At 37.8% G+C, this 27,012-nt stretch overlaps 1 protein-coding gene and 1 long non-coding RNA gene across 2 annotated transcripts; both read left to right on the plus strand.

Annotated features, from left to right (window-relative positions):
* The first annotated feature begins 19,105 nt into the window (after window positions 1-19,105).
* On the plus strand, window positions 19,106-25,143 carry LOC125248246 (phospholipid scramblase 2-like). Its single transcript, XM_048159973.1, has 8 exons — window positions 19,106-19,175; window positions 19,273-19,355; window positions 20,875-20,899; window positions 22,849-22,922; window positions 23,049-23,103; window positions 23,188-23,393; window positions 24,323-24,478; window positions 25,042-25,143. The coding sequence occupies exons 1-8, from the start codon at window positions 19,106-19,108 to the stop codon at window positions 25,141-25,143; spliced, it is 771 nt and encodes a 256-aa protein (XP_048015930.1).
* LOC125249212 lies at window positions 25,144-26,069 on the plus strand. The gene is made up of 3 exons (XR_007180514.1): window positions 25,144-25,206; window positions 25,297-25,361; window positions 25,465-26,069. It is a non-coding gene; the product is annotated as an uncharacterized LOC125249212 (long non-coding RNA).
* The last annotated feature ends 943 nt before the right edge of the window (window positions 26,070-27,012 follow it).

Here is a 27,012-nt window from a genome sequence, read left to right on the forward strand (position 1 = left end):
AGGGCTTCCTACTGCCACAGTGTATCTAGACACTCTTCAAAAAGGCCAAGGCCTAATGCAAGTATGGTACAATATACTAAATTGCTGCTAGTTAGTTAAAGTTGTGAACCTCCTTTCTTAACAAAGGAGCATTGAAATGAATATTGATGTTTCTTTATGGGTTTTTGACTCTGCCCCATAGCTCTTCATGTTTCCCACTTCCGGTCTCACTCTATCATTCCTCATTTTACCCATGTACGTGTGACTTGTGTGTATGTATGTGCTTGTTAGTTTAGTTATGTGTTTGTGATTTAGTTAATAAAACTTGTGCACAATACATATTTGGTAGTGATGGGATGGCTCATACCGGGGCTCCGATGGTCTGACGCAGTTTTCAAAGCACTATTGTATCACACACTGTACCGATGCTTGTATCAAAATGACAATACCACGTGATTGATGACGTTTGAAGCTTTGAACGTCATGCAGTATTAGAAAGTCGAGACAGCTGGTTTGAAACAATTGGCACTAAAGGAAAATGCATTTAATCATGTTTTATTGCTGGGGTCTCAGAGACCCTGAACAGAACATAAGGGTTAAACAGCTCACCCAAAATATTTTTTTAACCACCCGTGTCAGATCACATCATTCTATATTTTATATTATTGATCAATATGTTAATCCGTTGATCAGGTTACAAATGACACGGGTGGTGGTCTCATTGTCATTAATTTAGATGAGATTACATCAGATTAGATAAAACTGAACAGTAGATCTGCTCCGCAATGATTTAGATATGGTGGAGAAAACAAGTCTGATGTCGCTAATACGCACTTTGTTAAAAGCTTCGAGTAATGAACTGTTTTTCAGCACAATTTGATGAAAGCCTCAAATGCTTCAGAAAGCCTTGGTTTCCCATCACTAATATTTGGTTCTGACTCTGTCTCCAATAGATTGTCTCTTAAATGATCAGATCTTATTACTATAACGGTTTTAAGGGTAACTCAACATAGGCTATACATCCAAGAAATGATAGCAGGCAAACACATCCAACAATAACAGTGACTGGACAACTGAGGGAGGTGAGTGGTGGGCTTAAAAGTCCTGTGTGATGAGGTGCTGACAAGGAACAGGTATGTACGATAAATGAGTGCAGGTGAGGGCCAGGGAGGATGATGGGAGATGGAGTCTTTGGAGTCCAGGACAGACGGAGAATGTGACAATTACAGCTCCAAGCACTGTAAATGCTAAGAAAGAAATACCATTCTCTTTGAATTAATTAATAATCAATACTGAGAGTTCACACCATGAACTGATTTATTGATTGTAATTTTAATGTAGCTACATCAAGTTAATCTGATTGACTGATTCAAATATTCATAATTAATCATAATTAATAATCATAATGAGTTACAAATAATTACTAATATCTGAGTTAATATCGCTACAATACTCAGAACACTGTGATCAAACACAATATGAGGCACAGAAGCAGTGCTGTAAAAAAAAGGTCAGACTGAGACGAATCAATGTGAATCAAACACAAGAGTCATAATTCTGAATCATGGACTGAACTGGTCATTCTGAACTGGTGCACAAAAGTAGGGCTGCAACAACTATTCAATAAAATCGATAATAATCGATAATGAAAATTATCAACAACAACTCTCATTATCGATTAGCTGGCTCCGCCCACCACGCACGGAAGAATGACCGACCAGTCACGTCAAATTACAGCACTGAATAAAGCATTTCTATGGGAAAAAAAATACATCTAAAAATAGTGTAGGAAACAAATTGAGGAACTGCAGGAAAGGTAAGAGATCAAAGCTGATCAAAACATGAGAATTCTTTATTTTAAGCTTCAAGCTAATGCATTAAATGGCTTGCCCTGTCAGGCTCTTTGACAGATGCATGTGTTTCCTCAGCACAAAACGTTCAATCTATGTCTATATCCTTATTTGTAAATGTTACAAATTCACGTGAGCATTTCAATTTTGCATAAAGGCTCATTGTGACAGCATGCATTAAACTTTAATGAATGAGTTCCAGACGGAACACGGTAGAGAGGGAGACTATTATAATTGGCTATTCAGCGCCAAAAAAATTCATTTTGCTGAAATATCTGTTGTTTAAAGTTACATTTAGATTTAAATGTCAACATGTCATTCTATTTTATGAGAGTAGTATCTGTAAAGGGATAACAACATGTAATTGAATATAATATGTAAGATGCTTCTTATAGCCTATGTTACAGGATAAAGAAATTACAGTAAGAGGTGATTGTGTCCAGAGTGAATGTGTGTGTTCCTGCAGAACATTTATCTTGCCTGTTGGTTAACACTGAGTTTGTGTTTTTCTTTATTATCTTTATTACTATCTTAATTTTTAATGTAGAAAAGAGGTTTAACCTGTTAACTGTCATGGGCCCACCAGTGGGCCCACAGCCATTACATATTTAAAACAGTAATATTCTATACTAAACCTAAACTAATCTTGACAAACTATATATCATTTGAAAGCTTAGAATCTCTAGTTTACATATTTGGCGATTTTCAAAATAAATTACATAGGAGCAGTAATTTATCAATTTGCAACAAGCATATTTTCATACTCATAAGGCATGTTCAGACCTTTATTTTGAAATGGCGATGAACATGAAAAATCATTAAAGATTGGTTGAAACATATTTGTTTTCATGCCAAGAGTTCAAAAGATAACATCCATTCACTTTTTTGAGAAGAAAAGGTCTGAAAATGTTTTTAATAGAAAAAATAAAAAAATAAAAATTTATGATTGTGGCAGCGATCTATAACCCACATACATGTTGTTTTTTTGTTTATTAGAGGCTGAATTCATATCAAATTCTGCCAAACTTCCCAACTACTTCTATATAGGATGTCTACTTCATAAATTGTATGAAAATAATGGAAATATATGGTTCAGATCACTCAAACCATATATGGAAATGGAGGTTCTGTTTCACTTACATAAGTTATTTCACTTCTTTCACTTGCCAAATTTCATCTTTAAAACAAGACCAGCCTTGTGTCTATACTCCAAATTATTCTTGAATTACAACCATTTAAGTTTGGATAGTGCATTTTCTTGTCTAAAAAAAAGTGGGGGTGACAGTTAACAGGTTAAACTATATTCACTATTCAGCATTGATAGCGGCAAATAGGTAATGACTTTTTTGCAGTTTGACAGCTATGTCTCCTGAAACAGAGTGTTTTCCATTCCTATGGAAGTTGAAAATGCTCACTCCTCTCCACTTGATCTGAGCCCTTTTTTTTACCTGAGGGAGGGGTTCTAGCAGACCAATCAGAGTGCTAGCGGTCTGCATAGAATTTAACATTTTTGAAGAGGTGCATGTCAGGCAATGCCGTAGCTACAGCATACACTCGACGCAGATGTATAAATCAGCCTTAAGTCCGTGTGTCCACCAAAGCTAGGCACTCTGCTTAAAATGCCTATCTGTGAGCGCTTGAGAGCACTTCAGCTGCGCAGCGTTTTTTTTTTTTTTTCAGTTGAGATGCTTTGTTGCTATGAAACAGAATATCCGCAGCACTGTTACATATAACTGATTTTGCAGGTAATTTGTTTTAGACTAAAAATGTCGACACAATGTGGAATTACTTGCTATATATGTTCAGAGATATATGAACATATATGTTTATCATTTATTCGTTCTCTGTTTGATGTCGCTGTACACCAAGAATGTTGTGACAGTTGGTCGGTGTTGTATTTGTCCCGCCCCTCCTCCACTCTGATTGGACGGCTGGCTAAAAAGTGAGTGATGAGCGCAACGTTTTACTCAAAGTTGAACATTCTTCAACTCGAGGCGACCAGTAAAAAACACAGAGCTCTCAGCTCTTGAGCGTGAATAAGATGCTCAGCGCCTCATTACGCTCCTGGCATTTAAAAAACACGTCGTTTGACATTGAAAATAATTGAAAAAGCATGCTAGCAGCTGGAAAAAATGCTTTGGTGGACACACGGCCTAACGGTAAAAGAGTTATAGCCATTTTCATGTTTTTTTCCTGTTATAGTGCCACCAAGTGGCCAGTCACTGCATCCTTTTTCATGCAACCACAGAATGAACTCTTACATATGTGTGCCAAGTTTGGTGAAAATATCTCATTCTGTCTGTGAGTTTTAGACATTAGTAAAAGTGGCTCTGCCCACTTTAAACGTTTTGGTGGCCCTCAAGGACCATGAATCGAAATTCAAACTTTTTTTATATGGTTGACAATCAGACTCCAGAGACTCTTGCAGCACTGGTTTGGTTGCGATCTGGCCAAAAACCTAGGACTAGTAGGCAAAAGTAGGTTTTTCAAAAACAATCTGTCCATCTTTAGCCAAGGATTCCAACGATACAAGACACTTGAGTCTATGCCTAATGGTTTAGGAGTTATGAGTGATTTCATACTGTTTCAGCGCTACATGCTAGAACCCCCCAAATTCATGAATAAACAGAACATGGAAAACACTTACATTGAGCTCAAAACACAAACATTTCTCCTATCTGGACTCAGTATTGGTGACAGCAAAGGTAGATTTACTACTTTACTACTTACATCCTTTACTACTTTACCTTGTTTTCTGTTAGAGGTAAGCAGCTTAGACGGCAGTAGAATTACAGCCTACTATAAACCATAGAAACAGAACTATGAGTTGTTACAAAGTTCTTGATCATATTTGACTATGGTGGCTACAAGTAAATATCTTGTTAAAAAAATTACTGTTTTCTATTTGCAGCTCCTTGTACTGGTAAATCTATAAAAAATGAGAGATGAAAGTAAAACTGTAATGTTTTTTTTACAGACCAAAACACCCAAAGAAAAACGACCTTGGAAAAATAGGAAAAGAAATGGAAAAAGAAGTGGAGGAACTTTTTCACAGACTTCAACTTGAAGTCAAGAGCAACAAACTGAGAGCTTCAGATGTGCTTCAGATTACTGCAAATTCATTACAGTCCCAATGGTCTTGTACTGAGAAGGAACTGGTTCAGATGTTTTTACAAAAACATGTTCTTCCACAGACACTGCCCCGGCAGCAGCAGAACCAGAGTCCTGATGGATGGAGTGGTGGAGATCGCCTGGTTCTGCCCCTCTGGATCATATGATGATAAATTCACTGAACATGTTGCATTCTGTAATCTACACGGTGATGCAGGAGACCATGAGAAACAGCTGCATATAATGACTAAAATGGCCTCAGTCAATGTTGTTGTTTTACCACAGCTCAAAAGGAATGACAAAAGTGCAGAAACAATCCAAAACCTTTACAAGGACCCAAAGCCACTGATTTGCCTTCTTCCTGAGGATGATTCTTCTCTCATTGAAATGTGGAATGAAAAATATAAAATTGGTTTGAAAGACAGAGGTCAGGCAGATGTTTCTAAAGATCTCAGAGAAGCTATTACAGATTGTCTCTCATTCTCATATTCAAAATCACCTTCCACTTTCAGACTTGAAGATGTGGCCAGACAGTCAGACATCAGAGTAGATGAGGAAGATGATGATGACTGCAAGAAAGGAAAGGAAGCAGCACAAGAAATGGTGAGATTACTGGAGAAGAAAGATCTGACAGAAATCAAAGAATCATTTTTGCCCTGTCAGGGAAAACTGTGGCATCAGTGGTGTCAGAAGAATAAAGAACTACATCGACCTCAAGGGGATGACCCAGAAATGGAAATTAGTCAAATAAAAACTGAGATGATGAAAGTCTGTGAACTGCAGCATAAATCTGACACCAGTAGGTTTATACATTTATTCATGAAACAAATGATGTCACAGCACAGATGATGATCTCTGGATTTCCACTGGAGCTGATGGATGGAGATGCTGCTCATGTTCCTCTGGTCTGGATCTCTGCTGTTCTAGATGAACTCATCCAGAAACTGGGAGACCAGAGAGTCTTTGTGCTGTCAGTTTTAGGGATTCAGAGTTCTGGGAAATCCACCATGCTGAATGCCATGTTTGGACTGCAGTTTGCCGTCAGTGCTGGCAGATGCACCAGAGGAGCTTTCATGCAGCTGGTCAAACTGTCAGATGAGATGAAAACACAGATGAACATTGACTATATTCTGGTTGTTGATACTGAGGGACTTCGTTCTCTAGAACTGGCTGGAACATCAACAAGAGATCATGACAATGAATTGGCCACGTTTGTTATTGGCCTTGTAAATCTGACATTGATCAACATCTATGGAGAAAACCCATCTGAGATGCAGGACATTCTTCAGATTGTTGTTCAAGCCTTCATGAGGATGAAGGAGGTCAGACTGAATCCCAGCTGTGTGTTTGTGCATCAGAATGTTTCAGACGTCACAGCTGGAGAGAAAAACATGGAGGGAAGGAGAAAACTGCAGGAGACACTGGATAAGATGACAAAACTCGCTACTGAAGATGAAGTCTGTAATGCAGAATGTTTCAGTGATGTCATTAGATTTGATGTTCAGGAGGATGTGAAGTATTTTGCTCAGCTCTGGGAGGGAAGCCCACCAATGGCTCCACCAAACCCTTCATACTGCGAAAATGTTCAAGACCTTAAGAAAACTATTCTTTCTTGTGTTTCAAAATCAAATGGCATAATGCTGACAGACTTTAAAAATCATGTTAAAAACCTCTGGGGTGCTTTATTGAATGAACGATTTGTGTTCAGCTTCAAAAATGCTCTGGAGATCTCCGTATATAGAAAACTGGAGACAGAATACAGTAAGTGGACCTGGAGTCTTCGGAAGACCATGCTGGAAACTGAAAACAAATTACAGAACAAAATAGAAAATGGAGCAATCAATGTGGTTGAAGAAACAGATCTTCAAGAGGAACTAAATGTGAAAAGTACAGAAGTGAAAAAATCTATGTCCGAATTCTTTGAGAGAGACACCAATGCCAATATACTGATCCAGTGGAAAACAAATTTTGAAATCAAAATCTCACACATACAGGAAAACATTGTTAGAGAAACGAAGAAGAAATTGAATGATGTGCTTCAGCAGCGAGTCCTAAAGAAAAAGATTGATTCTCAGAGGACACAAAATGAAAATGATCTACTTGAGAAGGCCAAAAATCTTGCCTTAACTCTCAAAGATAAAGCAAAGGATGATAAGATTCTGCAAAAAGCATTTGAATCCTTTTGGAAACATTGTGTGAGTGAGATTACCAAAGACACACCACAAGTCCAAGACATTGATGTTTTAAAAGACATGAAGGAGGTACTCAGTGACGGCAATGAACGTTTCTCAGACCTCTGGATGGAAAGCAAAAAGTGCAATATTTTAAACATGTCAAGCTATTCAGAGTATATACAGATTCAAAAAACAACAGATAAAATTAAAAGATGGTTTGGTTTTTCTGAGATTGATGTCCAAATCAAAAATCTAATTACAGACATTGTTCAGCAAGTAAACAAAACAATCATGTCAAAAAACATTGCAAAGATGGGCTACAATAAAAGTTACATTCAAGAACTCAGTGGTTTCATCAAAGCAAAAGTAACAGAACATGAGGAAGGACATAAAAAGAAGTATGTGTTCAAGAAACACTTCTTCAGTGAATTGGTACATGCCATATTCAACACTGTAGAAAAGACATTCAAGAAACAACACAACATCTTCAAAGAGGCCAATGATCCTGTTCTCTATATTACAAGAAAAAGAGAGGAATATTACAGTATTTTCCAGAAAAACTGCCAGGGAGCAACATCAACTGCGATCTTAGGTCAGATCATCTGTAACAAACTTAAAGAGCCCATTCAGCAGAGCGTCTATAAACAAACTGCCCGAGATTTGGCAGATGAAATGAAGACAAACTGTGAATCACTGAATGGAAACAGATCTAATCTGGAGAAGCACATCCTGAAGACACTGGCAGAAGAGGAGGATTTTAAGTCATACATAACTTACATTCATAATCCCAAAGAACACTTCAAGAGTTTCATCAGCAGTGAAGTCAATAAGTACATCAATGATAAGTTCAACACAAGTGGTCTGCCCAAGACGAGACATGATTTAAGACGAGAAGAGGATCACAGAAGCAGTGAAGAGAGCAACTCAAGAGGTTGATAAAAACCAAAGAGATGCTGCTGATCTGTGGTTGAAGATTTTCACACTGAATTTATCAGATGTGCTGATATTCTCTGAGAATGACCTCAGAGGAGTTAGTCGTGATGATGTTGATGTAAAACTCCTAGAAGAAGTAATAATAAATCAACTTCCTCCCATAATATCTGACATGGGCGAGACGTTCAGTACAGGATCTTTTCCATCGAAGCTGGAATATAAAGACAGACCTGATGAGATTCTGATTGAACACCTCTGTCAGTGCTGTTGGGTTCAGTGTCCGTTCTGTAAAGCCATCTGCACAAACACAGCAGAAGACCACCTTCCACAACCTCACAGCGTTCCTTTCCATCGAATTAATGGACTGAATGGGTGGCGTTATAGAAGAACACAAGATCTTTGTGCAGATTTTTGCACAACTCTAGTGTCAAGTTCTGAGACATTTTACCCATCTTATCATTCTGAAGAATACTTTCCATATAAAGATTACAAAACAGCAGGAGGAGTTTATGCTGAATGGAGCATCACCCCTGACCTCTCTGAGCTCTCATACTGGAAGTGGTTTGTCTGCAGATTTCAGAACGAGCTGGAAAATTACTACAATCATAAATTTCAGGGTGGAGGTGTGATTCCAGCTGAATGGAGAAAACACTCAAAACTGGATGCTGTTGAGAGTTTGGACAAATACATCTGAACAAGCAGTCTTTATTATTCATTGATTTAAGTCCTTTAAATAATATTTTAGTTCAAGTCAGAACACCTTTGAAGAAAATTCTGGACAGTAAGAAAAAGTTATAAACATAATTAATGCATAAAGCTAATCATTAAATAACTAAACACTTCTGTATAATACAGAGTTTTGATTTCATGCTTCTGATAAGAAAATAAATTGTTTTTGCATACATATTCAAAACTTTAAGAGAATCTTTTCCTAATCTCATTGTTAGCAATCATGATTAGTTCCTAAATGTATACAAAATACTCATGTGTGATGAAATGTGTTAAAAACTACAGTAAACAGGTCAAATTCTGATACTAATGACAGGTTTGATTTCTGAGTATGAATTATTTTGTCAATTTCATAATTATGCTAAGACTAAGGCCTAAATAAGAATGCATGTGTCTTATTTTGCCTATGATATAAAAGAAAACTCTCAAGCAAATGTATTAAAATGATGTAAATTCTGAATAAAGGTCAGATTTAAATTCTTTCAAGTCTATTCTGTGCCTTATTGCAGATCACATCCAGATACTCCTGGAATTAAAGCTCTAAATGAAACATGTTATGTAAATAGATATCAGCTAATATATGTTATGTGTTATGATAACTTCTTAAATGGTTCTCTAAAGTGGGTCATAAGTATTTCAGACAATCTTTGTGAAATAATATTTACATGAGGATGGGAATCATAGAACTTGTTCAAACTGAATAATTACAAAAGTCTGACTAAAGTTTCTCTAATTCATATAAAAACACACTAGACTATAAATATACTTTCAAACTTTTTTTTTTACTTTTAGCTATTGCTTTAATTCAGTGTGATTGCTGCAATAGACTCTTGACCAAAACCAAAGTTTGTCTTTTTATTCCGCTGCTGCACTTGTGCTGAGCTTGACTGTTTCCGATGTGATTTTGAACACTGTCATTTGTTAACGTGTGAACCAAAAAAATGTATTTCCTTCTCATGCATCTCTGACGCCTGCGCCATTTGCTAATTTCCTGACCAATGTTTTATTATAAAAATTCTTAAAAACCAATTTGAGCAGACCAATTTGGAACCAATTTCCATTTTGACTATGGCTCATTTTTCCCTCCAGGAGTGTGTATACTCTATATAGCCTACCAGTTATGAGCAGAGAGGATGGTCAGCACAGTTCCCATGACTGGTCATGTTCAAATTCACATCTGTCTCCAGTGATGGTTAGAGAGTGTGAGACCTGGATATAAGACGCCCGTATGTTGCCGTCTCCATCTGGACACCAGGTTGATACACGGACAGATCCTGCAGGAACACACAACCTGTGGAATGATGGAAGGAATTTTCTACTAAATTACTTTCATTATTTTTTATGACCATCATATATGACATCAATAATTTTCAAGAAGATCGACAGATTTTAAATACAACTGAACAAATTATTTATTATGCCAAACATTTCATAGAGAAGACAGTTAGTGTTATTAACTGAAACACTGATGTTCGGTGGATACTGATCTTCTTCAACACCGACGCTCTCACTGTAACAAATCCTGATTTGATCCTGACAAATCCACATTTAACACACTTTCAGAAGGAATGTGGTTGAACTTGAACAACAATAGATGTCATTTATTTTATTTCACTACAGCATGCACACAAACACATTCAGAAAGTATTCTGACATCTGCAGTAAAGTTTCACCTGAACAGATGTCGAGCCAGACGAGATGTCCTGATAGAAGGAAGAAAAGAGCTTTCATAAGTTAAACAAGTTAAAATACAACAATTATACACCGTGATCAAACACAATATGAGGCACAGAAGCAGTGCTGAACACAGACTGAGAGGCCAATGAATGTGAATCATAATTCTGACTGAATTGATCATTCAACTCCTTCCTCACTGAATCAACTCACTCAAGTTTATCTTTCCAGAACCATTAACCATGTTTGCAATGCACACTTAGTTCTGTGTTCTTTTCATTTAAATTCTATGCATGTGTCACTCTTTTATGAAAATAATAAACAGAGGTGAACAAAAGTGAACATTTTATAAGGTTACTGAAAAAAAAAGTTTTAAAATTTAAAACTCCAAACACTCAAAAAAAAAGTTCTTTCTCAGTATTTTTGTCTTGTTTTTCATTACAAAAACATTCTTAAATCAAGATACATTTACGGAAGAAGCAAAATGACTCAAGCTTTCTGAAAAATTGATAAGAAATTATGCTTAAAACAAGAAAAAATATCTGTCAATGGGGTCAGAAAAATCATCTTATTTCAGAGGGAAATTCAGATTATTTTCTGAACCCATTTTTTTTAAGCATAGACACTTCATTTGGATACATTTTTCAGAAAATGATTAATATCTTACATTATTTTGCTTATCCAGTAAATGTGTTGTGATTTAAGAATGTTTTGATATTTGTAGTGAAAAACAAGAGACAAACACTGAGTGAGAAAGTTGGTTATTTTCTAGCATGCTGTTAAAATGTTAAAAAGACACAAAAACTATAGATATGTTTCTGCAATGAACATATACATATTATCACACAATGTCAACATCCCTCACTAGAAACAACAGCACAACATTGTTACTAATGTTCAGATGAATGAATGCATTTGAGACCGGCTGTTCTGGATCCGATTCTGTTGATTCTCACTGAGATGAATCAAGAAATCTGAGTTTTGCACAATTCCTCCACAAGTGGGCACTAAAAACAAGAGAAAATACACGTACATGTACACTTTGCACATCAAGAAGTTAGGTTCAAATTTATCTGAATAAGGGAATAGGATTACTTAATTTACAGTAAATTATTGCAGCTCTTGTAAAGTTGGCATGAAACAGTTCTTCTCTATTGTGACGTATGTATCTGAGTGAAACGGCTCCAAATGTAGGGCGGGTCTTGATTTTGTCAGTGGGGAGTTGATTATTATGATTCAGTTTAGTGTTCCAATTAATATAAGATCCTAAAAGCTGAATGCATTATTAAAAAACATATTTTTTCTACATATGGATTATACCTAGGGGTGTAGGAGGCAGAATGGTGTCCAGCGTCTGATAGATGAACTGTTTTATGATGATTTTTCACGAGTTTGTTTCCTTATAAAATCTTTAAACTAATAAGGTTAAGCGTATTTGGCTTGCTGTCCACTGTGGAGGGGCTTGAGGAAGCAGCTTCAACTTGAGCTTGGATATACCCCCTCTAGGGACTACTTGTGCCTGGAAGAGGAGTACAATAGATGAAATGGCTAAATTATGTGGTGGAGTTGGGGAGGTGGAGGGATATTGAAACAACTGATGCCAGAGCAGGGTGAGTAGCTGCTTATATGCTCTGGTCGTTAATTGAAAGATTAGGGTTCCCTCCTTTTGAAATTATGTTTGAATTTCACTTATGATGAACTTCCAGTATTATTCTCAGTGTGGGTTTATGTTTTTCCAATTAATTTTCTGTGTAAGATCTTGATATACATAATATATAATAGCCATTTTAAAACATATCTGTATTAAAATTATAGGCTGTTTAATGGCCTGACAGCAGAAAAACAGTTATGAAACATAAAACTCATGAAACAGACAAAAAATGGGAATGGTGAGACATCTCAAAGCATTGCTTTGGCCAACATAAATTATAATTAATAAACTGTATAAAATTACAAAACATAAAACACATATGAACTATGAGCTAGACTTTTATGAAAAATATTCTTGAACAAGAATACGGTACTCATGCTTTTAGTTCAAATCGTAAGAGAGGTACTCAAAACATGTTTAAAACAGTTCATGTGAGTTACAGTGTTTCTACCTTAATATTATAAAGCGACCAGAATATTTTTTTAAGGTCTTACAGGTGTAAAACGACATGAGGGTGAGTAATAAATGATATTATTTTCATTTTTGGGTGAACTAACCCTTTAACTTCCGTTAGACTTCCACAAAGAATCAATAACAAGTCCCTCTAGAGTAGATTATTTCTGATAACAAGCAAAACAAATAACAAGTAAATTTACATTAGCTAGCCAGTATTATTTTGGGTTATCAGCAGTGGCAGCTGGTGCAAAAAATATTTGGGGGGGCGCAAAAAAAAAACAAAAAACAATTTAGAAATGCAGGAATGAATAGGCTAATTGTTAAATAACCATTTAACAAGTGACATAATAATGTATCTATCTAAAACATGGAAAATTCAGTATTTAAAGCATGCCATAGGGCTGAGATCTAAAAAAAAAATCTGTATTTAGTTAAAAAAAAAAATTTAAGATCCTGCCCAATATTGTTCTAGAAACAATGTTCATATTGAAGGCTATGAAAAAACATGAATGTAACTGTAGTATATGCTATAAATTATGTGCAAAAAAGGGGTCAAATCACATTAGGCCTAGGCTACATTCTAAAATTGTACCTTTACAATCTAAAAACAAAATGTTTTTTGAAGCAGAAATTAAATACACTAAACTAAAAATGAAAATAAATAAAAACAAAAGAACAGACTAATAATTATTATTATTTTGATTACCCTACAATAGTCACCTTACACAGTTACTGCTATCGTACAAATACACTTAGTTGTAGGTTCGAAATTCTCCATATGTGTTAAGTATGAATGATGGAAGACCAGGGCTGGGTGCAGTTCACAGTCTTTAATGAAAAAGTAAATAGTCCTCAGAGAAACAAGAACACAAATGACTGGCGTTAAACGGAGCCAAAACCGAAATAGCCAGACGACTGGATCAAAGGAAATCTGCAAACTTCCACGAGGACGGAGGCAGGGACCCCGAGATGCATTCAGCCGTTCAGTGAAAATGAAGACAGCAGTCAGGGTGAACAGCCAAGGGCGAGCGCAGAACAGGTACTTCTGCAAACAGGCACAGCTGGATAATACACAGTCCAATGGCAGTAAAACTCACAGCAAAATGACTTCACTCTTTTAGGATCAGACAGGACAGGACAGGACAGGACAGGACAGGACAGGACAGGACAGGACAGGACAGGTGAACAAACGTATCTTCACGAAAGGTCATTGAATAATCCGACAACAAGACAGGGCAAAGAAGAGGGAATAAGAAGCAGAGACAATCAAGAGGAAAAAAGGGACAGGTGAGGAGAAGGGAACGAAAGGGGAACCAGCTGAAAGAGATAATGAGCGGAGAAGTGGAAGTGTGTGCGTGAGAGTGTGTGACCACAAGAGGGAGACAGAGAAAAAGGAGAAAAAGGCCAGGATCATGACAATATGACATAATTATGTTCGCCAACAAAAACTAATTTTCAACAAATATTTTGAGCAGAATGTATTTTACTCAGATTGAACTCCGTCTGTTCGGCGCGCGGCGGCACTCGTTCACGGAAGTTTGTGCTTGCTGAAGGCTCGTCCACGCCTGACTGCACAATGGAACTATTTTCCCGACTTTCTAACTTTTACAGATGGAGAATATGTCTGTCAAATGTAAATTATGCACTGAGGAAATTATTAAATGTCACTTTAGCTTAAAAAAAATGATTAATAGAGGTATGTTTGTTTCCACCAATCGCTGCACAAGTTAAGGTTACGTATGGTGACGAAAGCACGTTAGTGCGAGCCCTCCCGGAACCCATAGAGAATGCATTGCAGTGCCTGCAGTTCGAAAAAAAAAAATCTTTGAATGGAAGTCTATGGGAGCAGTCGGGGCAAATCTCCGCCAGACTGAAATGCCCAAAAAGAGGCGGTACTCCACAGAGCGTGACTCGACGCTGATTGGACTATATCCAGAGGCAGAACAAACAGCCTAGCAGTGACAGCTAGCGTAACTCTGTGGTTGAGTGTGATTGAAAAATCCGTCCCTTTCTCACTTTGGTGGTGCGTCGCCCTATTCCCCTAATGAAGAAACCGCCCCTGGTTATCAGTAGAGAAAAAGAACCGTTACTAGGCCAAAGTTGCTACCAGACCCGTTCAACAAACACAGACCGAAAGTTAACTTTGGGCCAGGCACGTAACCATGGTAACGTGTGCATCCGATGAAACCATCTATACACGTTTTTTGACATGATTTAAAAAATAAAAAAATCAACTGAGGGGGAGTACCGGCACTTTATTTTTTTTTACGTCAAGCACTGGAGATCAGATAAAAACCACAGACAGTTATTATCAATAGTTCACCACTGGAGGACATCTCATGATTCATGGGTTCACAGAGATTGCCCCCAGCGGTGAACAGATATGACATAACAAAGCCTTGTTTACTGAAATCACGTGACTTTGGCAGTGTTGTGGCAAAAAAATCAGCTGACTCTTGCTGCATAAGAGATAAACACGTCCAATTGTCTTTCGAAAGTTTTATTTCTTTCAAGAAAGGTCAAACAGACAACAGAAACAAAAGTAGCCCCAGAGTGTAAGACCAAGAAACAAAGCTTCCCCTCACTTTTATATCTCTAACCTCCAAGGCTGAAGCCTCGGTCCTTTTATTAGGAACATGTTTACCACTTCAGTGTCTTTCCATTTCTCACCCAAAGAATGCATATTTAAGCACTTGTGAGAAAAACAAAATCATTTAACCATAAGCATATAAGTAAAATCATATGGAAATTATACAGAAACTCAAAATTTCCCCAACAGGCAGTTTAATTTGTGCTCGGAACCACTGATGTGTAAAGGGTTCGAAGCAGTGTTTGCTGTATATACTGTATATGTAGAGTTGAAAATACATTCTATGCCTATTTTTATGTCAGTTTTTCAATGCTGCTCATCACAGGTTGACAAGCTTCTAGTTCATCAGAAAGTGGAACTAATGGAAGATAATGTTCAGCCACTGAGTGCACTAGAAACACTTTTCTAAACCCACATAAACACAAATGCTCTCTTTCTCTCACAGTCCTCATGAGATGGAAGACCAAAAGTCAATATGTGGTGAATAATAGTTCAGGGCAGCAGGTGTTTTTTGCTGCTGACGAGATTCAATTTTGTTCCTGTATGTTCTGTAGATTGGTGCGCTCCATATCCAGGATAACATGGGACAGGAAGTTATTCCATCCCCTTAACTGCATTAGTTGCTAATTGATATTAATATTAATAATTTATTCTTTTTTTATTTAATTAATCATTTGCTTTTCATAAACTCACAATCCCCCTGCAGTTCTTTTATTAACCCAAATCCTGGCATAATGTAAAGGTTAATGCATTTCATGTTGTTGATAACAAAGACCATTGTGTACCATCAGTATGTATGTCCCCTCAGGTCCTACTTGCCTTGCTCTGTGCGGGCCTCAAACCCTGGTCTCCAACGTGCGAGGCAGGCACTCTAACAAGGAGGCTAAAGACCACAGTCTCTAGTGTCAGTCTCTAGAGCACCTCTTGAGATCAGGGGAGTGAGGTTTACACGCACAGCTCTTATCAGTTACACTCAGCCCCCTAAACCTCACAACCATCCGGGTCACGGCACCAATTTAACCCCTCAGGTCCTACTCGCCCCGCTTTAAGCGGGACCTTGAACCCGGGTCTCCAGCATGGGAGGCAGGCACTTTAACAAGGAGTCTAAAGACTGCAGTATCTACTGTCAGTTGCTAGAGCGCCTCTTGAGATCAGTGAGGTTTACACACACAGCTCTTACCAGCCTACTTCAGTTACATATGGTACACAATAATCCCATTCAAATCTAAGATCTTAGTGATAAACAACCAAGTTAGGTCAAAAGTAATCAAAATGTTTTTTTAATTAGTTTTTTTCAGTTAAAAAAATAATAAAGAATAGTACTATTGACAGGCCTACTATAACTTATATTAATATTGTATTACGCTTCCAGCCAGTGCCCAAAGTACTTAACAAAAGCACAAACTTGAAAGTACTTGTAAATAGTATCTTGTTGTCACATTCACCGTCAGTTCCTGGACTCCAATTCCCATAATCCTCCCTGCCAGTTACATGCACACACTCCACACCAATCACCCATTGCCACATACAGCTAAGCTTGTATCTGGACTATTTAAGACTCACACACACACCACATCATTGCGAAGTCTTGTTTAACCTGTGTTGCAATTCTGAGCATTATTATCCTGTTTGCCTGTCTGTTACCGTTCCTGCCTGTTACCCGTTATCGACCCGTTGCTGCCTGCCTTTGACCCTTGCCTGGTATTCTGTTCTGTGAGTGATATCTGCATGTCCTGAACTACTGCCTGTATTCTGACCACGATCCTGCCTGTCACTCGCTGTTCCTGTATGTTCCTGTTTGACCCTGCCTGTACAACCACGCTCACTTTTAATAAAGCTCGCAAATGGATCCCTGCCTGAGTTCCGCTTTGTTACACTTGTAAAAGTATCCATACAATTTAACAACAACATACTGCAGACAAAAAAAATAACAACGAAGCTCTGTTCAGCATGTTTCAGTAACAACTATATGTGGAAATTTAAAATGAACAATCAAGCAGTCACTGCTGGAGCAAATAAACAAACCATGATGACCCACAGCTGCTATGCCACAGACCAAGGTTATAATCATTTGTGCAGTGGCAAGTGACAAATATTGAGGTTGATGAGAAACACACACACTCTTATAAAAATGAGCACTTAGAAAAAAATAGTGAATTGCCTTATTGTCAGGTTTCTGGTGTGCTCTAGACAAAACACACAAGGAAGTACTGATTCAAAGTCAGTAATAAGAAAACCAAAATGCAGGATCTCGGGGGAATACAAATTAGCATGAAAACACTCTACATAAAAGACAACATGGAGCAAAGAACAGACAGAACATCTTGGTTACGTATGTATCCCTCCCACGTTCCCTGAAGGAGGGAATGGAGATGTTATGCTAAACGAGCCAATCGACATTGGTATGAGATATTTGCATCGCGTACTCCACCCCGCAAAGCAGGTATAAAGGAAGAGCGCGTGAAGTTGCACATTAAGTTTTCACTGAGGAGGCAAGATAGTGTGTCCCGGCCATTCAGTGGTGGTACAGCAATTGTGGCGACGGGAAGTAACATCTCCGTTCACTCCTTCAGAAAACAAGGGTTACATACATAACTGAGATGTTCCCTTTCAGTCAGTCACATTCGCCGTTATGTCAGAACTGACGAATTGGGATCCCTACTAAAACGCTACTATTGCTGCCCCCCTCCAGCACCCTGTATAAGCCACCAAATCCCCAAGTACCTGCTGGGGTGGAAGAAAGGATAGGTCTTAGACAGAGAAGTGTCTCGCTGCTGTTCCATACAGTGAAACATTGGACAACACTGGGAAAGCGTACCCCCCTAAGGGAGTACTACGGAGGCCACATTCTGCATGTGCATGTAAAGGCAAGCATACCAAAACTTTTGGCAATATAGTGTACTTTCAGGGTGGAGGGAGACAGCCTTTGCTCCAACCCTTCCAGGATAGAAAGAGTCATTCCCTGATGGCAAAGGCATCTGTGGAAAACATCGCATGCCTGGACACTTGCTCTAGGGGAACTCCTGGACGAGTCATAGAAATGCAAGGTCCAACCACGAGCTGAAGATTTGGTGACCGGCCAGGTTGATTGCCACTGGGTGCGTGCCGCATTTCCACGGCCTTCTCGGAACTTGGCCGTGAAGCCAGTGCTGAAGCGGCCTCATATGAAGCAAACTGAGAGGCATTACTGGGGCTGCAGATACCATATGCCCCAAGAGCCTCTGAAATAGTTTCAGTGGGGCTGCCATCCTGCCCTTGAGTGTGTTCAGGCAGTTCAGCACCGATTAAGCACGTTCCTTCGTGAGGCATTCTGTCAGGTTGACCAAGTCAAACTCTATACCGAGAAAAGAGATCCTCTGCATGGGGGAGAGTTTGCTCTTTTACCAGTTGACCTGAAGCCCCAGATGGCCCCGGATGGCTGTGCTGTAGCACCAGGTCCCTGTGTTCACACAACTGCTCTCAACAGTGGGCCAGTATGAGCTAGTAGTCGAGATAGTTGAGGATGCAAACACCGTTCTTTCATCGGAACGAAGGCCACCTCCACGACCTTTGTAAAGTCTTCCTGGCGATGGCTTGATGTCACAGTTCAGCTGGCTGTGCTGGACCCTATTTTTTGCCGCAGGGGATGGATGCCCTTGGTGACGAGCAGACTGAGGGGCAGCCCATGATGGTATGGTAGCAGATCGAGGCACGCTATCAGCCTGCTTCTGGACTGTGGAGAACTGCTGGGCCCAGTCCTTGACAGCATCGCCGAAAAGGCCACCTTGTGAGATGGGAGCATCTCTGCAAGGTTTAGTTAGGGGGTGCTTCTGGACCACCAAGGTGGGCATCATCTGGCTGAGGGTCTGTGACTTTTTTATACGTTCATCATACGCAGTTCCTTCATCAACACTGGTTCAGAACTACCCCTGTGCATTATGAGTGCTTTGGCCTGGTAGACTTGCAGGGTGGTCATCGCATGCCGGGCAGAGGCGGCCTGTCCAGCAGCACTGTAAGCCTTAGCATCCGGAAATGCTGTTATCTTACAGGTGCTGGACGAGAGTTGCGGATGACACCACCAGTTGGCATCACTTTATGGGCATGCCGCAGCTGCACAGTCCTAAGTTCTTTGTGTGCCTCCATTAGGAAAGGCACAGGGGTGGGGTAAGGCGCCCCCAGAAAACAAACATCCACTCAGAGCGGGTCCGAGCACTCAGAAGCCCGGACAAGTGTGGCTGCAACTCTAAATCCAATTTAGTATGAACAAGCACTACCGAAGCAGGAACCTCGTCATTCTCATCTCCAGAGCACAACGGCCCTCTCTCCAATGCAGTGATCGACATCTGATCCTCTGCCAGAGCCCTGAATGAAATGCTAGGTCCCACATGAGATAGACCAATCCAATCCGGAAGCTGTCAGCCAACAGCTCAATAGCACATGACACTCTGAGAAACTCAAGCTTTTACGAGAAAGGCGAGACGTGACCAGCATGCTAAAGCGGTCATGCTCTCAATCGAGAACATGAGCCACCCACGAACGCGGTCACAGCATGCTTATGCCCAGGTATGTGAGACTGTGATCGTGGCCGTCAAATGAGGATAGGAAAACAACTGCATCCAGAAACATTCAGGTGGAATAACGCCTTTACAAAGACCCACCCGTGTTTGCTCTTTAAGAGAAATATACTCTTTTAGGAAAAAAAGCTCTTGTATGTTGAAGCGCACAGAATGATCGCTATTGAAAGCCTGCAGCATGCTGGAAGCTCTTTCAGTAGTAGCAAACACCATAGACGTGCCGTCACACCAACACTCTCTAGAGAGCTTCTTCCAGGTTCACAGAACACTCAATGATGATTGCAGAGCAGAAAGAGAAAGCTTAATTTGCAACAGCACACACTCTCTTGAAGTGTGCGACGTAAATCTCATATGCCAATGTCCATTGGCTCATTTAGTTTACACTTGAAGGTGATTGGGCTTTCGTGTAAGATCCCAATTCATCAGTTCAGTTCTGACGTAACGTTGAACGTGACTGACCAAAAGGGAACTCAGGGTTTAAATACAGAGGGGTAAACGAATGGAAACTAAATGGTGAACTAAATTAGTGACTAACATGGCACAAACTATGAAACTAGGTCAACATACAAATGGAAGGGAACAGGAAAAACACAGAACCAAAATAAAATGAAACTAATCATAACTGTTACACTTATAGCCTGGGTGAGGTCCAAACTGCAAAAAATGTCTAGAAATTTGATAAAGCAGATATTCAACAGGAAAAAATGCCTGCAATTATTTATTGCATATACATGAATTTAATTGAATTAACAGAACATTTTCAAGCTGTTAAAAACAAAAATAACTAAACTTGAAAGTGGGTCAAACCACTCTTTATCCACAAACATCATGCTGGTAAAGAAAAAAAAAAAAAAAAAAAAAAAAAGGTATACTTTTTTTGTCATGAGAGAAACAATACCTGTACTCATCAGTGCCACTGCCAAACAGACGATTCACATCACACTGGTATGTATGGCATATCTCACAATATACAATAATTTTAAATAAATACAAATTAAAATTTTTTAATCATAATTTAATTTTGTGTTTTATATATGAATGTGCAGTTTTATAAAGTCTTATGGTGTTTTTACCATTCATTTATTTACATTAAATAAATAATGAAAGAGAAGAAAATTTAACACTAAATAATATTGATGTCTCATTTATTCATTTATTTATTCTCTCTGCCCAGATACAATCAAATATGGAATTTTCAGGTGAGTTTGTTAAAGGGGGATGTTTTTCTATGCTCGTTTTTTGTTTGTTTGACTACAACAGGCACTGTCAGGATTCAGAATGGTCAAGGCAAGACATATAAAAAGTACATTTAGCATAAATTTTAAAAATAGTACTTATTAGAGCTATTAAATACTTTAAAAGAATAAATGCAAACTCAATGTAATGTTTTCAGACATATAATTGAATGTTATTTACAATTAAGTGAAAATGTATTATAGTTTGAATCTATATTAAATGTAGTAGTTGAACTTATGAGTGATTTTTTTTAACCACTGTCTTTTAAATATGCTTAATGTGTAATGTCAAATGTACTGACATTGAAAACTAAAATATTATATAATTTCTATTAAACTTGTATGTATTGTATTTAATAAGTATATTTGTAATTACTCATTGTAATTGCAAAGTTGCAATTTAATACATTTAAAATATATTACATTTAAATAATTTTAAATAGTTACACTACCGGTCAAAAGTTTTTGAATGGTAAGATTTTTAAATGTTTTTAAAAGAAATCTCTTATGCTCACCAAGGCTTCATTTATTTGATCCAAAATACCACAAAAACAGAAATATTGTGAAATATTTTTACAATTTAAAATAACTGTTTTCTATTTGAATATATTTTTAAAATGCAATTTATTCCTGTGATCGAAACATCATTACTCCAGTCTTCAGTGTCACATGATCCTTCAGAAATCATTCTAATATGCAGATTTGCTGCTCAATAAACATTTATGATTATTATCAGTGTAATTGTTCAATAAGGCCGGAAATGAAAAAAGCCTTATATTCAGGTGTGCATAATTATTAGGAATAAATAGATTTAACTCAGACTGAAAAGTCAAAAATTATTAAATGCTCATGAGAAGGATGTAATATTAATGCAATACTAGAAATTGCAAAGTTAAGGCATGACCACTGGACAGCAAAACACTCATTGGGTCAGCAGGGTCAGACAAAAACAGGTGGAGAAGAAAAGACACAATTTAACTGCATTAAGGTGTGGGAGTTCATTTTTATTCCATATCTGCAAAACGGACTTCAGGGTAGGTGATAAACAGTGGTACAAGAGGTTGTGGTGCTGGTCCTTCAGTCACTCTCAATCTGTCTATAAAGCCTATAAAAAACAAGTCTTCAAGTATTTCACAACACTTCAGCTTGTGATTCTTATTAAGTGCGGGTCATTTTTTAGCATTTTTTAGCTAACCCAAGTCTCTGGGATCGTGACACCTCGCTCTTCTGGAGACTCCAGGTAGGTTGCAGTTCTGGAAAATGGTGTCGCTGGAGACTAAAGGGTTCCTGATGGTTTCACACTTAATTCTTCACCTTAATTCTTTTGCAGTTAACTTGTGTCTTTTCTGCTCCACCTTTTTTTGTCTGACCCTACTGACCCAATGAGCATTTTGCTGTCCAATGGTCATGCTTTAACTTTGCCATTTCTACCATTCCATTAGTATTCTCATGAGCATTTAATAATTTTTGACTTTTAGTCAGACATAAAACTCTTTTTTGGCTCATTTTGCCTGTAAAAGAAATCCAGCCTAATAATTATGCTCACCTGAATATAAAGCATTTTTTCATTTCCAGCCTTCATGAACAATTATATATCACTTATAAATGAATAAATACAAAATTAATAGTAGTTATTTAGATTAATGTGGTTTGGAATCGGTAAAAAAATTGGTGCTTGGAAAAAAAATATGATCAGAAAATCAACTTAATTAACCTAATAATTCTTCTGCAGTGTATTTAAAACTCAAAGGTGTGAACACGAAAGTTGTGATTGGCAGATATGAAGTTCACAGACCTGACTGAATGTTGCGTAGGAAGGATGAACATCCATTTTCACTGATAATACACAATATATTTCTGTGTGTAGTCATCTGCTTAACAAAGCTGTTTGATACATGGTTATGTTTATACAGCACTAGAGAACACCGCAATGATATCTTCCCCAGACCTGTACCACTGTCCCTCTCTTCTGGAGACCTTGACCCGGGTCAGATAAGTTTGGAGATGCTTATTAATTATTATTAATCTTTATCATTTATCAGTGGTGTTACTCTGACAAATGCATTAATTTTACAGTGATTTCCACTGCATGTAATTATCATGTTTATTTTAGATTGATCAATTGTTTGTCCACAAAGAAAAAAGTTGTGCTGAAGTTTGTGCAGAAGGTTTGTTCATCAGCATTTCATGAATGAAATACATCAAAATCAAATTAGCAACACTCTTATCTCCTACCTTTTCATTTCTTAAAGTTTGCTGTGGAATAAAGTTTAACAACCGATATACTGTGAAGAATGACAATGGGGAGAGCATTTTTACTATTCTTGAGGACAACGATTGTTGTAACAGGACTTGCTGTGCTGGAGCACGTTCCTTCATAATGAGTGTTTTTAATAACTCAAATCAAGAGATCATCAGACTGGTGCACCCGCTTGTTTGGACTTGCTGCGGCAATGAGGTATGATTGTTATACTTGTCTTGGTTAACTCTTAAAGGATTAGTTCACTTTCAAATTAAAAATTTCCTGATAATTTTCTCACCCCCATGTCATCCAAGATGTTCATGTCTTTCTTTCTTCAGTCGAAAAGAAATGAAGGTTTTTGAGGAAAACATTCCAGGATTTTTCTCCATATAGTGGACTTCACTGGGGTTCAACGGGTTGAAGGTCCAAATGTCAGTTTCAGTGCAGCTTCAAAGAGCTCTACATGATCCCAGACGAGGAATAAGAGTCTGATCTAGAGAAACCATCGGACATTTTCTAAAAAAAAGAAAAATTATATATGTTTTAACCATAAATGCTCATCTTGAACTAGCTCTCTTCTTCTTCTCTATTAGAATTCCGGCAGTGTAGACACTGCTAAGTGTATCACTGCCCTCCACAGGTCAAAGTTTGAACTAATTGTTATATACTTGCACTAGCATATTGTAGCTATGACAATTTAGTTCAAACTTTGACCTGTGGAGGGCAGTAATACACTTAGCAGTGTCTACACTGCTGGAATTCTAAATAGAGAAGAAGAAGAACATTCAAGATGAGCATTTATGGTTAAAACGTATATCATTTTTTTTTTTTTTTAGAAAATGGCAGATGGTTTCTCTAGATAAGACTCTTATTCCTCGTCTGGGATCATGTAGAGCTCTTTGAAGCTGCACTGAAACTGACATTTGGACCTTCAACCTGTTGAACCCCAGTGAAGTCCACTATATGGAGAAAAATCCTGGAATGTTTTCATCAAAAACCTTCATTTCTTTTCCACTGAAGAAAGAAAGACATGAACATCTTGGATGACATGGAGGTGAATAAATTATCAGGAAATTTTAATTTGAAAGTGAACTAATCCTTTAATTATGTTGTTCTACATATGATATGGTGTATGTTTATTTTAGCTGGAGGTTCAGTCCCCACCGGGCATTATCATTGGATATGTTCAACAAAACTTTCACACTTTCCTACCTAAACTCACCGTTGAGAATGAACGAGGTGAACCGGCATTTAAGATCGCGAAACAGCGTGTATTCTTCTTCACGGATCAAATCTTTGAGGTGACGCACATACACCCAGATACAAGTTTCAATTTTCTATTGACTTTTATTGTTTTTAAATTGACCAAAGATATTTTCTGTCCTGTAACCTCAAAAATAACATTCACAACCACACAAAAATTTTAAAATAAATTATAGATTATATTTATAATGGTATTTAGTATGCTTACTAAGCCATTGTCCTTGTTGCCTGACCCACATTGGCTGTAGGTGATTTCAGGTTGTGCTATTTTTCTGGGGAAATTCGATCCCGACAGTGAAGGAATGGATAATGTGATCGCAAAACAGATATGGCAAATGCTCTAGTGTGTATTTGTGTTTGCACTCTGGAGAGCGTCAAATGTTTCTTTTTACAATGTGCTTTTGTAGTGTTGAACAATGTAGCCACTATGTTATTAATCTCCATTTCTAAGTCCTCATTAACCAACGTGACACAAATAGTTGGGTCGAGGAGGAGACAAAACAGGAAATATTGACTCATGACATGACAACTAAAGCACTTTGTTAATTCTATTTAACAATACATATATTTAACAGTGTCATTTTATACCTTTTACACACAGCTGGTGTCTCTGAATGAGGCAGCGACAGACAATCCATTTGGCAAGATCGTCAAACCCTTCTCTAGCAGTGGACCCAAACGCAGGTGTGGAATTTTGTGGTGAAGGTTTCCGAGCGACCTGGAAGTTAAAATGAAAGCTACTCTACTGGGGGCCTGTGTTCTCATTGTAAATATTATTAACAAAAAAAAAAAAAAAAATCAGTATTGTACTTCAAGACAAATTATTATCATTAATTATAACTCTATTCATTTTCAGGACTGTTTGTATTATGAAAAGCCATCAAAACCACTGTGTGCACTACTGTGAAGAGATGTATTCTGGTAGGCTATTTTATTTACCAAAAGAAAAAAAAAAATTAACCAAGGTGGAAATGGTTATCTTTGTGTGCCTGTAACACATATTGTTTCCTGTTTGGATACATAGGCCTGCTTCAGAAAGAAGACAGAAGAAAGACAAATGTCTGATGACTACTTGCCAAATTATCCTCCAATGAAGGCTGAAGAGAAAAGAATCATAGAACAGAATATGGCTTTAAAAAAAAAAAAAAAAAAAAAAAAAACTTTCTGAGATTCAAAAGGTGACAAATGACACATTATCATCAGTTGATTCAGTTTGTGGCTCTCTCTTATAGAAAGGTGACACTGCGGTTGCATGTGTTATCTGAAAGGAAAGCAAACACAGCAGTAACCACAAACACAGACAGATGAAGTTATTAGTAGGTGCTGGTGATGTGAAAAAACAAACAAACAACCACAACTGACTGGCTCTTTGGGTTTCTTGTCATGGAAAATACACAGAAAATGTTCGTATTTAAAAATTATTCTCTGCTGCCTTGATGGCTAAAATTAATTGCACAGACATGCAGTCCTATATAAATGCTCTGTCGATTTTCTTTTTTATTCTTAATGTGTTATAATACATGCATAATGCCTTGTAAATGACTTCGTTCTTGTGCAATTTTTACCTAGGAAACCCGATAGCATGGGAAGGCAGTAACAACTGGATGGTGTACTATTCCCTACGAGTGCGTATACTAATGTTGTAATAAAATTCTGAGGTTGCATTTCACTGTTTTTATTCATTTTGAGAAATACTGAGCGTTTTCATGCAAGTGAGATGAGTAAATGCATGTTCACATTTGGTCTAGAACTACAATAACCATCATGTTCACACAGAGACACACACCTCCCCAATGAGCAAATTACGTCCAGAAGACGTCTTTTTGAGGTCTTGTCTCAGGTTGAAAAGACGTCCACTGAGGGGCCAGAATGAAAGTTTTTGGACGTCTTCTGGACATCCAATATAGACGAACACACAGAATCACCAAAGGAGAAAAATCACAATTTTTAAGCCACCATCGTGGAGATGAGTGTTTGCTTTAGTTGGGCTCTTGACCCTTTCCTTCTTAATATTTAGAGTTTGGTTGGGCAGTTAACTGAGTCATAACAGCCAGACAAGTAAAGAGAAATGATCAGGTGATGATTATGTTTTAACATAATCATTATTTGACCTGAATCACTGAACTCATTTAGAGCCCAATCTCTGAATTAGATTTACATTATTGATTACAGCAGAACTGTGATTCTACAGCAGAAGGTCAGCTTTATCAATATAATATAAAGGATTTCACATGATAAAAAAAAATTTCTCTTAGGCACACACAGACATCAAGAATCAGCCTGTGAATCTCAATGACGGTGACAAGCAACATATTCTGATCAACAGATCAACTCTGAACATTAGAAAACAAGCTACTAAAAAGTCACATAAACAGAACAAAATAAAATATGAGAATAAAGGAAATTACTAAGACAATTAAGCTCATAATTTATTCATGCAGCAATGCATGATGGGAGCCATGGATGAATTTTGATTGGTGGCTCCCAGAATGCACTGCAACATGCTTTGTGATGGTCACCACTGTTGAGATTCACAGGATGATTCTTGATGTCTGTGTGTGCCTAAAATAAA

The sequence above is a fragment of the Megalobrama amblycephala genome, linkage group LG16 (genome assembly GCF_018812025.1).
Source record: "Megalobrama amblycephala isolate DHTTF-2021 linkage group LG16, ASM1881202v1, whole genome shotgun sequence".
NCBI lineage: Eukaryota > Metazoa > Chordata > Actinopteri > Cypriniformes > Xenocyprididae > Megalobrama > Megalobrama amblycephala.

Coding starts and splice junctions, on each gene's coding strand:
- LOC125248246 (XM_048159973.1), top strand. CDS start 19,106: ATGCCGGGCAGAGGCGGCCTGTCCAGCAGCACTGTAAGCCTTAGCATC. Junction 20,900..22,848: donor ATCAAATATGGAATTTTCAG/GTGAGTTTGTTA, acceptor ATGTTTATACAG/CACTAGAGAACACCGCAATG. Junction 23,104..23,187: donor TGCTGAAGTTTGTGCAGAAG/GTTTGTTCATCA, acceptor CATTTCTTAAAG/TTTGCTGTGGAATAAAGTTT.